Source organism: Canis lupus, chromosome 35 (genome assembly GCF_048164855.1).
Source record: "Canis lupus baileyi chromosome 35, mCanLup2.hap1, whole genome shotgun sequence".
NCBI lineage: Eukaryota > Metazoa > Chordata > Mammalia > Carnivora > Canidae > Canis > Canis lupus.
Window position 1 is genome coordinate 420,796 of NC_132872.1, and position 13,058 is coordinate 433,853.

A 13,058-nucleotide genomic window follows, 5' to 3' on the forward strand; every position below is an offset into this window, starting at 1 on the left:
GATGAACACGTTGTAAACTCACCTCCGTCATGTCTGGTGCACAGGGAGACCCAGCAATCAAGCATATCGATTACTGCTCGCTAACAGGGTCAGGCGCACTGTCCCATTTTCCTGTGACACTGTGAGAGGGTTAGTGAAGGATGAGGCCTAGTGTGCAGACAGCTGGGAGACAAAGCACCCTGATCTCAGTAGAGGCACCATGAGTGCCTGAGGCAGAAGCTCCTCCAGCCATATGCCTCACTCCCCTTGCACTGCTAAGCCCCCGGATGTGATGACAACCAGAATCCTGCACCAGGAATGAGTGGCTGGCATTTTCCACTGCAGTTGGGCCGACTGGCTTTTTCCTTCTTCCTTTCCCAGCCCTCTTCCCTATAGATTGCAAATGCCTAGAGAGGAAAGGCAGGGGCTCTCTGGACTAAGGTGGGGAGGAACAGGTACCTAAGCAGTCCCCAACCCCTCAGCTCCTTGGCCAGCACCTAGGAGAACATGGGGCAGCCACAGAGCAGGTCAGTGAGTGGAAAGGAAGGAAGGTCCCACTACACGGAGTGCTCAGGCCTGACTGCCCTCCACTGCTGCATGTTCATGGCAAATGACTGAGATACTGTGGATCCCAGAACCCCAGGGGTCTCGGTGACTGAAGGAGCGACAACCTTTCCAGAGTTCTGAGAAGGAGGTGGAGGGTGGAGGTCATCGCCTCTCCCTTCCTACACGGGCCATCGTTACATGACGCAGAGGTTGGTAGCGTTCATGCTTTGGAGGCCCCAGGACTGCGTCCCAGTCCCACTGCAGCCGCATGGTAGCTGCGTGGCCCTGGGCAGGGTCCTCAGTCTCTCTACGACTTCATTCCCTCTGTCATAAGGTGGTGTCAGCGATGCCAGAAACCTCCTGGGAGTATGGCGAAGTCAATCCTTCCAACTAAAGGCTGGGGGTCACCTGCCGGCTCAGGTCCTTGCTGCAGCCGCTGGCCGCACAGGTGCTGGGGGCAGGTCTGCCGCTCGGGAGGTTCGTACTCGGGAGGGGCAGCCCGGCCACGCGGCCGCTACGGCAGGAGCAAGTGTGTCAGGAACTCCAGAGATCTGCGTAGGCCAGCAAAGAGAAGCCCTGCCCAGACCGGACACTGGCCGAGTCCTCACACATTCCCGATTTAAAGTTTAAGCGTCTCTTCTGTCATAGCTTCTCCTCCACGTGCTATTCGTTGCCGAGTCCCCAGTGGTAGCCTCAACATTTGAGCGGTTGCACGCTTAGACGACAGATGCCCATGACGACACCCTGATGCCGCCCCCTCAACGTAAACAAGTTCATCCTACGTCAAAACAACTTCACTTAAGTCATCACCAAGGGAATTTGAACACCTAACGAACAATACACAGCAGGAGTCCACCTAAGGGCTGCGCAGCACCTGCACCGTCGGCACAAGTTTGCGCAAGTGCTTCCCTAAGGTTACTTCAGCTTCTGGGGTTCCTCCGGCCTGGAGCGCTGCTCCCTGCCCCATCTCTACCAGCAAACCCTTCCTCAGTTTTCAGACCCCATGAAAAACTCCTCTCCTCTGTGATGTCTTCCACGGCTCCTCCCATTTCTCCTCGCCCCAAAGTCCCCTGCAAGTGCCCCCTCAGCGGCTATTGGCTGGCACCAGGGCCTGATCAAAAGGTTCTGAATGTAAAGGTTAAAACAAAAGCCATCCTTTCCCTTGAGAAGATCATAATCAGGGGCAAAACTGGCGAGAAACAGTTACAATCTAATATGAAAATCGCTTTGATGAAGTCACATGCAAGGTGTAGGGAGCTTTGGAGGAGAGTCACCGTGAATGCCGACAGCGGGCATCACGCCTCTGTCTGTAAGCTTGGCTTTTTAAGCTAAAGTTTGAGTTGCTCATGGATGGTGGTATTCATCTTTGTATCCTCTGCTGTGCTTGGCATGGTCCCATGTTTGATGGACGAGTGTCGCCCGTGAATGCATGAACAGATGAACAAATGAATGGTTCTTTAAAGCCTACTGCAGTGCCGGGACTTGGGTCTACCGGCCGGACCTGAAGCCCAGGCCCTGATTCAGGCTGAGGCATGCTTAATGGAGACCCACTCTGCACCCCCAGCAGATTCATGGACCATATAAAGAGTTCTGTTCCTGACTCTGCTGATGAGCATGTGTCTAAGCCTCAATTTCCCATCTACGAGGCCAGTGATGATACTTCTAGCGGCTGTCTAGCTCACGGCAGCATTGGGGAGTTCAAATGAGATTCACTCATCCAACAGTATTCACTGAGCACAGCCCTTTCCTGTTCTCTGTGTGACGGGGCGTGGCCACAGAAGGCAAAATACAAGGAAGGCTACATGCAGGTGAAAAGTCAGGGTGATTTTGAAGGGAAGACAGGGAACAGACAAGGCTAAAATGTGGCAACCCAGAACAAGACCAGTACCACCGATGGAGTCTTGGGATTCAGCCCGAGGGTCATAGCCTCCGATTTCCCCTTCTCCTGGCTAGAGCTGCTCGCAGCATGTGGTCTAGAGCCTTATCTGTTAGAAGGAAATTTAAGGGTAAGCTCCTAAGATGGGGATGCATCGAAGGGCCTAACGGGGAGTTTTTCCCAGAGTGTACTTGTCTCCTCCTTTATGCCTCTACCTTTCAGGAAGGAAGGAAGGAAAGGAAGAAAGAAGGAAAGAATATTTTTTGTGCCTGAGAGAAACAGCCATCAACAAAAAAACAAATGTTTATTGTATGTCCTTGTATAACAGGCATTGGGCTGAATGCAAGGTCAGGGAGCAAAACTGGGAAGGCGAGCGAGGAAATGAACCTGATGCAGCTATTCCTTTCCGGAAGTTCACATTACTTTAGGGGAGCATAAGACATGGAAATTCATAGGTTTCATATGAAAGAGAAAGAGGTACTTTATCTTTTTCTAACTTCTTGTTTAAATCTTGCTTTGTACGAGAAAGTATTACTACATAAAATATAACGAAGGCGCATAATTTAAAAGAAGGAATGAAAGAAACAAAATAGGGGTAAGGGCACAAAATGGGGCCAGGAATGCGACTTCACTAGAAGAACCAGAAACAAAAATACATATGCTCTGAATGAGCCACAGATCTGGCTCTAAACCTTCTAATAGCTAATAAGAAACACGAACCCGGTCAGTGACCTAGTTTCTGGTTCCGTAGAAAAAAAACTGACCAGTTGCTTAGCAGTGGTTCAGGCATCTCTCCTGAGGGTCCTAATTAAGACGGGGCTGAGCGATGAAGTGAGCGATGACCTCCTCCGTCCCCCTGATGAGGATTCTCATAGGAAGGTTGGTCAGGGCGCGTCCCAGCCCAGCCTGTGGCTTGCCCCACCCCGACCCTACCCCCACTACAACTGCACCTCACGGGGGAGTACAGAGTAAAATGTGGTCCCAGATTAGGGCACTGAGCCTTGTGGAAAGGGAGAGATGCTGACCAATTTAAGGAGAGGAGCAAGGTCAGATCCGGGCAAATGGGGAGTGGTTGGGGTGAGGGGGAGCACGCCGAGTGCGCAGAGGCCAAGAGATGAGGTTGTGCGGGGCAATAAAGAATGAATACCAGGCGACAGAGAATCGTTCGTTACCCCCACTGGCCTCCGTCAGCAGGAGCAAAGAGGGGGTCCTAGTGTCCTTCATTTTTCTGGCACAAACTGGGAGGGTCGGTCTTTCTCCAGAGGAGTAATCTAGGTCTTTTTTCAGTTTGGCCAGCAGGAAGGCTGAGGCCACCGCAGACCCGACCCCGTGAGTACCTCGTCTCTAGGACAATGTGGTGGCAATGGATTGCGGAAAACTTAAGGATGAGACTAGAGCAATTGTTTTCAACTGGGAGTAATTCTACCCCCGGGGCATTTTTTGGCAATGTCTAGAGAAACTTTTGGTTGTCGCAGTTGGGCAGGTGGTGCTGCTGGGATCTACTGAGCAGAGGCCTAGGGCGCTGCTAAGCATCCTGCAATGCATAGGACAGCCTGGACAACAAAGTGTTACCTGGTGCAAAATGTTAGAGGGACTGAGGTTGAGGAACCCTGGATTGGGAGAAGCAGAGACTCCGGTGGAGACAGGAATCTCTCTGCCAATCCCCTCAGTCTGCACTGTGCCGGGAGCCTGAAGACCCAAGTTCCACGCGGAAGAGAACGTTTAAGAAGATGATGTTGATGATGATGACAATGACAATGGCGACTCCATTTGTCCACGCTCTAGTTGGTAACAGAGTCTCACATTCATTGCCTCCGTGACTTACGGCAATTTGGAGCCTCCTCATGGAAGAGAAGACTGCAGCCCAGAGAACACAACTGACTTCTTCAGTGTCTGTTTTGAGCTATAGTGTTTCTTGTTTCTTCTCTTTCTCCTTCTTCCGAGATGCCAGGGTCTCACTGCCTCCTTCCACAACTACCTGTGTTGAGAGAATTCCCTAACATATACATCGGGACACTGAAGAGGACAGATACTCCATTTCCCAGTCTTCCTTGATGGTGGGGCAAATTCTTGTGATGGAGGTGGTGGTGGTGATGGAGGGGGTGGTAGTGATGGTGGTGGTGATGGTGGTGGTAGTGGTGGTGATGGTGGTGGTAGTGGTGGTGATGGTGGTGGTAGTGGTGGTGGTAGTGATGGTGGTAGTGATAGGGATGGTAGTGGTGGTGGTGGTATTGGTGGTGATGATGGAGGTGGTGGTGGTGATGGAGGGGGTGGTGGTGGTAGAGGTGGTGATAGTGGTGGTGATGGTGGTGGTGGTGGTGATGATGGTGGTGGTGATGGTGATGATAATAGTGCTGATTGTCGTGGTGACGGTGATAGTGGTTGTGGTGGTGGTAGTGGCAGCGGTGGCATCCAGTGTCCAAGACGGGTAATATTAGGGTCTGCTTAGCAGTCTGAGTTGGGCAGTGGAGGAGACAACGGGCTTCTCTCCAGGCTGGTTTCGTGTCTGTGGTTCCAGAGGTGGCTCTGGCTCAGTGACCAGTCGCGCGGCTGGCTGTGTGTGGGCCACGTGTTCCTTTACAACCTTCCTTCTTGGTTTTAATAGTCCGATTCAGTTTCTGTTGCCCACAGGGAAGAGTCCTGACTGCTACGCCCTGTGTATGACCCTGAGCTGGCCTAGCTAAAGTTGGGGTTTATTTTGGGTGTAGCTCCCCTAGAGCTCAAACATGAATCTAAAAAGAGACCTACGCAGGGGTCAAGTCAGAACCCAGATGCTGCTCCAATAAGACTTTGCCCCTCATTCAAGGCCCACATTCCCGGCTCCTTCTTCCCTTAGGACAGGTATTGGCTCCAGGAGGCTCCTCAGCTCCCGTCGCCCCGTCCTCTCCTGGGCCACCACTCCTCACTTCGCCAGGTGAAAGCAGGTGTATGTAAAGTCCGTCTGGGGAAACACCTCGAGAACTTTTCCCAGGAGCCATGTGGGCTCTATCACTGGCCGCTTCTAAAATTCTCCTTCTGGAGCTGAGGGCAGGGCAGTATCCAGGCCCCGCGCCCCAGGCCACTGCTCCCGGGAGGCCAGCAGCCTGTGGGTGGGGAGGGCCCAGGAGGGGGCTTGCAGCCTCTGGGTGGGGAGGGCCCAGGAGGGGGGCTTGCTCTCTGCAAGGGGCGCTCGGGGAGGGGCAGCCAGCAAGGAATCGCTGGCTCCAACAGCAGTGCTCTCCCCCCGGGGCCTTCCAGCCGCCTACCAGTGAGCCCGTGAGGCGCGCGGCCCAGGTGTTCCCCAGAACAGGTGGGATCGTGTTTCTTGTGGGCACCGAGGCCTGGCACGGGGCGGGGGGCTATGAAGCCAGTGTGACACCAGATCCGTCCCTTATGCTCCCCAGGTGGTGAAGGCAGAACAGGAAAGACAAGCTCCCGCAGCTCCTGGGAGGGGGCCCAAGGGGCCATCTGGAGCCAGGTGGACCTCTTCATTCCTAACGGACAGACTGCCACGGGCTCTAAGTCTCAGAAAAGGCAAAGCAAACCTGGTAAAGGCTTTGTTGACAGCCAACAAGGTCGTCGCACACCTGGAGTGAGGGTGGGACAGGGCCGGACTCGCACCGCGCTCAGGCTCCTCCCAGGGCACCCTCCTGGGGAGCCCGTGGTCCATCCTGGGCTGCAGGCTTCCCTCCCTCCTAGAGTTTTCTCTGAAGCTCCTGTCATCACCTCCTTCAGTAACGGGTCCAGCGTGACACGCTGAGATAATTAGGCTTTCCTACCCTTCCCTGAAGGGCTGATAGCACGCTGCGGAGTGTCTTTGGGGTCTTTGGGGTGTAGAATCTAAAAATACTTGTATGGTCAAATCTATCAGTCTCTTCCTTCATCGTAACGGCCCTAGTGTCATGCTAAGAGGGACTTTCCCGGCCTCCGGGGTCATTAGCAGTTTTATTTTTTTCTTCTAGTGCTTTTTTATTTCTTTCTTGAAACCATTTGGAATTCATATTGGTCCAGAGAGTGAGGTAGGGACGGAATGTTATTTACTTATTTTCTCAAACAGCCATTTGCTCCAGGCCTTCCGGGTGAATTTATTCTTTCTTCCCCGGCTTGAAATGTCACCCTTGTAATGAAACAACATGCTTACGTATTCTTGACTTTATTATTTATTATTTGGCTCCATTGATTTTTTTTTTTTTTTTTTTGTCTTAGCATCATTGGCTTGGGAAGATTTGTAAAGTCAAAGCAAACAGAACTGACTTAATTAGCTGGGAGTCTTTGCAAGGTTTTACAAAAGAAAAAACACCAGCTGTTGGCAGTGTGACTTGGGGTGCTGCTCGGGGCCTCCCCCCTCCCCATCCAAGGCACTTGTCCAGTGCGTGTGAAGGGCAATGGTAGAAATGTCAGGCAGAGAGTCAGAGGAGGCTGGGGCTGGAAGGACATTTAGAAAGCTTCTGGGACGCCTGGATGGCTCAGTGGTTGAGCGCCTGCCTTCAGCTCAGGGCATGATCCTGGGTCCTGGGATCGAGTCCCGCGTCGAGCTCCCTGCAGGGAGCCTGCTTCTCCCTCTGCTGTGTCTCTGCCTCTCTCTCTCTGTGTCTCATGTGAATAAATGGATGAAATCTTAAAAATAAAAATCTTCTGGTTCAAGGTCATTAATTTCCAGCCACTGGAGTTGAGGCTCGGAGAGGTCAAGCAAGGCCCCACCGTGTAGGGCTGGCAGGTCTTGCCTGGGAACTCAGAGGGCTCCGTCTGTCAGCTGCACGTCTCGGACATCACCCTTGTCGCCTTTCCCACCTTCCTTGTCACTGCCACCCCTCTAAGTGTCACCTGGCCAGTCGCTTCTGTATTAGCCCACCTCCTTCTGGTCTCCTTTTCCTGTCTGATCGATGGAACACCTCTAGGCTGGGATCATATCACTCCTCCTTGAAAATCCTGGGTCAGTGGCTCCTCATCAAAGATAAACATGGCCTGATGTTGAAGATCTCTACACTCTGGCATGCGCCTAAGTTACCTCTTATTTCTCTCTCTCACATAATTTGTGAGATCCAACGAGACAGGACTACTTGCCCCATCCTATGTGTTTCCCCATAAGCCCTGACTTGCCCCTTCCCTTCTTGGATCTTCCCCTAAACCATATTCACTCTTCAAAACCTGGTGCAAAGTTGTCCATGTTCCAGAAAGGTTAAAGAAATTGCCCAAATTCGTCTTTCTTTGTGATGCCCAAGCGAGAAGACATTCCCCTTCCCCTGGGTGTCACGTTTCCTTGGAGGTACTGCTTCTCAGACACGAAATGCTCTGTGTCTTATTGTCTGGTTATTTCCTAAAGTGTGTGCTCCACGGGGACAGAGGTGGTACCTTTCACATCCGCACATTCCATGGGGCCTCCTGTCATGGGTGCCAAGGTATACATGGCCTGCTACATAGCAGGTGCTGAGTTACATGGGACCAACGGTAAATGAAAGATTTCTCCTCCCTGCCATTCCCAGAACCTTTTTTTTTACCTCCCACAGGTGAGGATGGAATGCATTCCTCGGTTACTCAATGACAATGTGCTCGCTAAAGCACCTGAGATGATCTGGGGAGAATTATGAAAAGGAGCTGACGTCCAGAAACGGCAAATCCTGCCCTGTTTTCAAAAAGATGGTGAAGAGACACTCTGAAATAAATTGATAGAAGAGTCTGAAGTCCCTCGTTCTGGACAAAGTTCTAGACCGTATTGTTAAAGGGATGGGTTAGGAGCCGTTAGCATAGGTTTATGAAGAGTACTCGGTGATGCTAACATTTATTGAAGGTTTGCTCTCATCCCAGTGATCTCATTTAATTTTCACGGCGCGGCTTATGAAGAAGACTTTGTGCTATTGTTACTCCCACTTTATAGATGAGAAAACTGAGATTCAGGGAGGTCCAGTAAGTCGCCAAAATCGCACAACTAGCAAGTAGAATTTGAATCCAAATGCTTTTTCCAAAGCCGGAGCTCTATCCGTCTTACCAGGGAAAGATAAAATCTTTGTCACACAGCAACGTAGTGCCAGAGCCACAGGAGTGATTCCCGCCTCTCGCACGGCCCTAGCAGAGGGCTCGGTACATGGTGCTTTATTTATTTATTTATTTATTTATTATTTATTTATTTATTATTTATTTATTTATTTATTTATTTGGTGCATGGTGTTTAGTTGGAGTCCTCCTCACTCTGGGTCAGTAATGTGAGATGCCAAAACAGTCTGCCCGCGGCTACCTTGAGAGCGGCGTTCTGGCTGGAGCAAGGAGGGAAGGGTCCTGCTCCTGGAACGCAGGCCGCAGAGGAGCCCGGCAAGCCGCGCGCGGGACGTTCCAGTCCGCCGTCTCCTGGGGCCTTCCAGGCTGGCCACCCTGGGCATCTCGCTTCTCCTGCAAAAAGTGGATGACGGTAGATGCCTCATATGGGTGAGTATAGTGACGAACCGAGGCAGTATAGAGAGAGCACTGGGCACGGCACCTGGCCCTTAGGAACCGCTCAACAAATGCTGGTCCCCGCACATTCGGGCGCTGAACCTAAGAGGGACTTGCCCAGGGGAACATGGTCAAATGAGGGCATCAGGCTGAGAAAGAGGAGCATCTCAAAACACGATTAATTGGGGAGCATCCCCTGCCGAGTTTCAGCCCGGAGGCCATTCGGATAGGATCCGACCCACATCACCGGAGCCATGAAATGGGTCCTCCGTGGACCCCAGAATCCACAGCTTCTTCCAAAGCTGCCTGGGACATAAAGGCCTCCCGGAACCCACTTTTCTCCTGGGAACTGGTGTGACTTTTTCTGGGCAACGCTAGACAAAATAACAAAGGTCTAGAAGCCAGTCATTTGTGATTGCTGATTTAATAATGCTAATAAAACTCTAATTAAAAAATTGACGCCCCCGCTTGGAAAGGTCTCTTCCAATGTTTCACAGACATGTACTTCACGTATGTTGATGTGTTTTGGGGTTTTCCCTTGCAACATAAAAATCTGGTTAGCCTGGCAGGACACCCATCCTCCCTGTGGACCCCTGCTCTATTCTTCGCGGGGGCACAGAGAGCCCGCTTCCCTTCTAAATCCTCTTGCGAGCATCCAAGTCGCCAAGGACGAGGAAAGAAAATGTAAGGAGAAGCACCCCCCTAACCCACCCTCCAGTTTGGGGAACCCACAAAAAGCATGTGACACGTTGCAGGACAAGTGACAAATGTAAAACATCGCGTGTGCCTTCCTCCTCCTGGCACCACTTCTTGCTAATCCCGGAACACAGAGGAGACACAGCCCGTCCCCTAGAGACTCAGCCATCGACGCTTCAGTTAAGGAGAGGCTTTCGGCGTGGGAGAGGCATTTGGGACGCACTGGGAGCTGCCCCACTGGGCAGACCCTAGTGTCCGTGGCACCCGGAGGCCCCCAGCCCGCCCTGAGTGTGCACCCATGCACACCCATTCCTTTAAACTGAGTTTGGGGGAAAAATTCCTGCGTGGCTCAGTGGTTAGCGCTGTCTTCAGCCCAGGGTGTGATCCTGGAGTCCCGGGATCGAGTCCCACGTCGGGCTCCCTGCATGGAGCCTGCTTCTTCCTCCCCCTGTGTCTCTGCCTCTCTCTGTCTATCATAAATAAATAAATCTTTGAAAAAAACAACTGAGTTTGGTGTTTTACGGGTAACAGGGCTCCTCACACAGCACAGCTTGATATTGTCACTGCCAAACTTAATTATCGCTGTCACTCAGGATCACATTAAAAGTGAGAGAGGGGGGTCCCCTTTATCCTTATCATGATTAGTAGTCTTTCCGTCCGGAGTTGCCTCCCTTGAAAATGCTCACTGAAGGTATCTGCCCCGCACTAAATGGGTTCATATTAAGCTCCCGCCTCCTGTGAGGGCTGTGGGCTTCCAGTTAGAGGAGGTGAGATCATCTGCCCTCCTCCTTTCTTGGCTCCCTCTGTCCCAGGCCCGGTTACGGCCCTGACCGGGGGACACCGTGTGTGTCGCCTAAGTGCCTCCTGGGAACTAGGAGCAGTCACCAGGGGCAGGAGTACGGAGCTTTGGGGGAGCCGGCTCCATCAGGGACATCACCGTGCGACCCCGTGTGACCCAGGCGGCCACAGTTCTCTGAACCTCAGCTTTTGGTCTGTAAAACGGAGAGTCCTACCCCCCTGAGATTGTTGTGAGTATCCAAAGAGGAGAAAAAGGCATGGAAGTGCTTCAAACACCGTGAACTCTCATAAAATGTTATTTATTTCTGTTAAATGACCTCTGGATTACGAAGCGGATCGCTTTAGAAGGCTGCATGGGGGTCCGGGGCAGCCAGGCATCACTGAAAACGCTGGAAAATCCTATCCTCAGCGTCTCTGAGTCCCGGTAGAGACAAAACCCCAAACTGCCTTTTAGCAAAATAAGAGTAAGGAAAATAACACTATTAATACCCGTGACGGTAATGGGGACAGCTGATACCTCTTGGCGCTTCCTACGAGGCAGGCGCTGCCCAAGCCTTGACCCTGAGCCCCCCACTGCTGGGGGCCTGGGCGACCTCAGGGCAGCCGTCATCAGGCGCCCAGGAATTTCTGGAGCCCCCGTTAAACCAGGGCACATAAGGATTGGCCACGACGGCAGCGGGTCCACGGGAGAAACTGGGAAATGCAACGGGCCGGGGCTACTTATCTACTCAGGGAGTCTGGTTAGCACTCAGGCCCAGTCGTGTAAGAGGCGAAGTGCATGCACGAGTCTTGGGACATCACCCCTCCTCGGGGGAAGAGCCGCTCCTTCCTTCCAGGGACTCACCTGAGGTGCCGAAAGGTCCCCCAAGTGAAAGGGATGAGCAGGCACACGGTCCGCTAGGTTCACGAAGCTTCTACGACTGAAAAATAACCTGAGGAGCATTGGGAAGTCGTGTAAAAACCGAAGCCCGGAGAAGGCTTGTAGCAAATGACACGCACGGGGTAGCGCAGGGCCAGGGGTTCCCGGAGGCCTCCCCCCTGCACCCCCGCGGCCTCTCCCCCGCGCAGCCCAGAGTCCCTGCCCCCCGCCGAATGTGCGTCCAGCTGCTGCTCCTGAACTTCCCCCCTTTTCTCTTTCCCTTCCCTCCTCCATATCTCGAACGTCCAATGGCCATAGGACACGGATCCTGGCTCCCAATTCGTGCTCAGTAAATGTATTTTTGGATGGATGAACGAACAGATGATGCTATTCCTCACAGTTCTGGGCTCTGGAGTCCACATGAGTGAATGAGACATGGTCTCAGTCCTCAAGATGCCCAAAGTCAGGGGGTGGGGGTGACTGAGTGACGGGCACTGAGGGGGGCACTTGACGGGATGAGCACTGGGTGTTATGCTATATGTTGGCAAATTGAACACCAATAAAAAATAAATTTACAAAAAAAAAATATGCCCAAGGTCTAGGTAGGGTCCGGTTGGAGGTACTGGGGGTAAAACAACTACGAAAACCAGGGTCGCACTGGGCTAAATATGCATCGGAAGCTTGGCTCCACATGAAATGTGGGTAAAGGGCGCGACTTGCCTGTGCTCCAGCTTCCTCATCGGTAAAATGAAGACATTAGTGCCGAGGTCACGCGGCAGGGGTAAGATGGAAACGAGGCACGCGGTCATCTGGGGGTCCCCAGGGCGCCGTGGGGATGCGGCATTGTTCACACCTTAGACCAAGAGTTGGGAAGCCCAGGAGCCAAGCAGACGGTCGTCCAAAGCCGAAGCCTTAAGTGGTGGCGTGTCTCGGAGAGAAATCCGAGTCATTTCCTGTGACGTCCTTTGTGGCACTTTCGGGCCAGGTGGCTACAGGCACACTCCCTGTTCAGCTGTTCTAAATGGGGCAGAGATGCTCAGACGATCCTAAATACCCAGAGACTTTGGCCCAGACCGAACTAGTGGATCTCTCTCCACACTACCACCCGGCACGTTTCCTCACTCAACGTGTAGAATCTCAGCAAACGTTTGTTAGGCAAAATGATCTTTTTAAGTGAATACACAAACGCACACACTCTTCGTCCTCCTTCCCCTTCCAGGAACACGCTTCTCTAAAATACAGATGCCCGATCCAGTGCGTAATAATCGTTGGTTTTCCTTTTGCTAATGCTTAGCAGCTAGAGTAGCTGGGTAGGGGTTTGCCAGGGGACCCGCACCCTGTCAGTGTGTAGCACGCGCACTCATGCACACAATCGTCTATTACTGTCCTCTTGGGCTTCTTGGGTTGTTATTTTTACTGCCGCTGCAGTAGCACTACCCACGACGTAAAAGTATATGTTTATGTATTTCTAGTGTGCTCGGATTATAAGCTTCTCAAGGGGCAGCTGACTTGTCTGTTTTCTTTACCACCGAGGTGCCAAAGCCAAGCACAGAGCTGGCACTTGGGAGCAGCCAGGAAACCCATGTTGGAAGAATGAGTGGGCAATGGGGCCAGGCGGGTTAGAAGCAGACGATGGTGCATTTCCTGAACTTTTGCTTTTTGAGCTGGGTGGACACTTGGTCTCCAGCGGCCTTCATCTACCTGGAGGGCCAGGTTGGGTTCCAGTTGAACATACCAGGTAGAGGGCACTGGCTTCCAAGGGCTTCCCACCCTGGGTCTGCATGAGACGATGTATTAAGGCACAAGAGGAAATATTAGGACTTCTGTCTACATTTATTTTTATCAGAATAAAAAAGGGAAGGAAGGAAGGAAGGGAAGAAGGGAGGAATTCGAGGTTTG

At 52.3% G+C, this 13,058-nt stretch overlaps 1 protein-coding gene across 1 annotated transcript in view; it reads right to left on the reverse strand.

Moving 5' to 3' along the window:
• Positions 1 to 8,547: 8,547 nt before the first annotated feature.
• The window catches only part of XXYLT1 (xyloside xylosyltransferase 1), a 235,794-nt gene continuing 231,283 nt past the window's right edge, over positions 8,548 to 13,058 (reverse strand). The window contains exon 4 of the mRNA XM_072811802.1: positions 8,548 to 8,764. Within this exon, the coding sequence (XP_072667903.1) occupies positions 8,563 to 8,764 (202 nt within the window). The 3' untranslated portion in view covers positions 8,548 to 8,562. The remainder of the gene's footprint in view (positions 8,765 to 13,058) is intronic.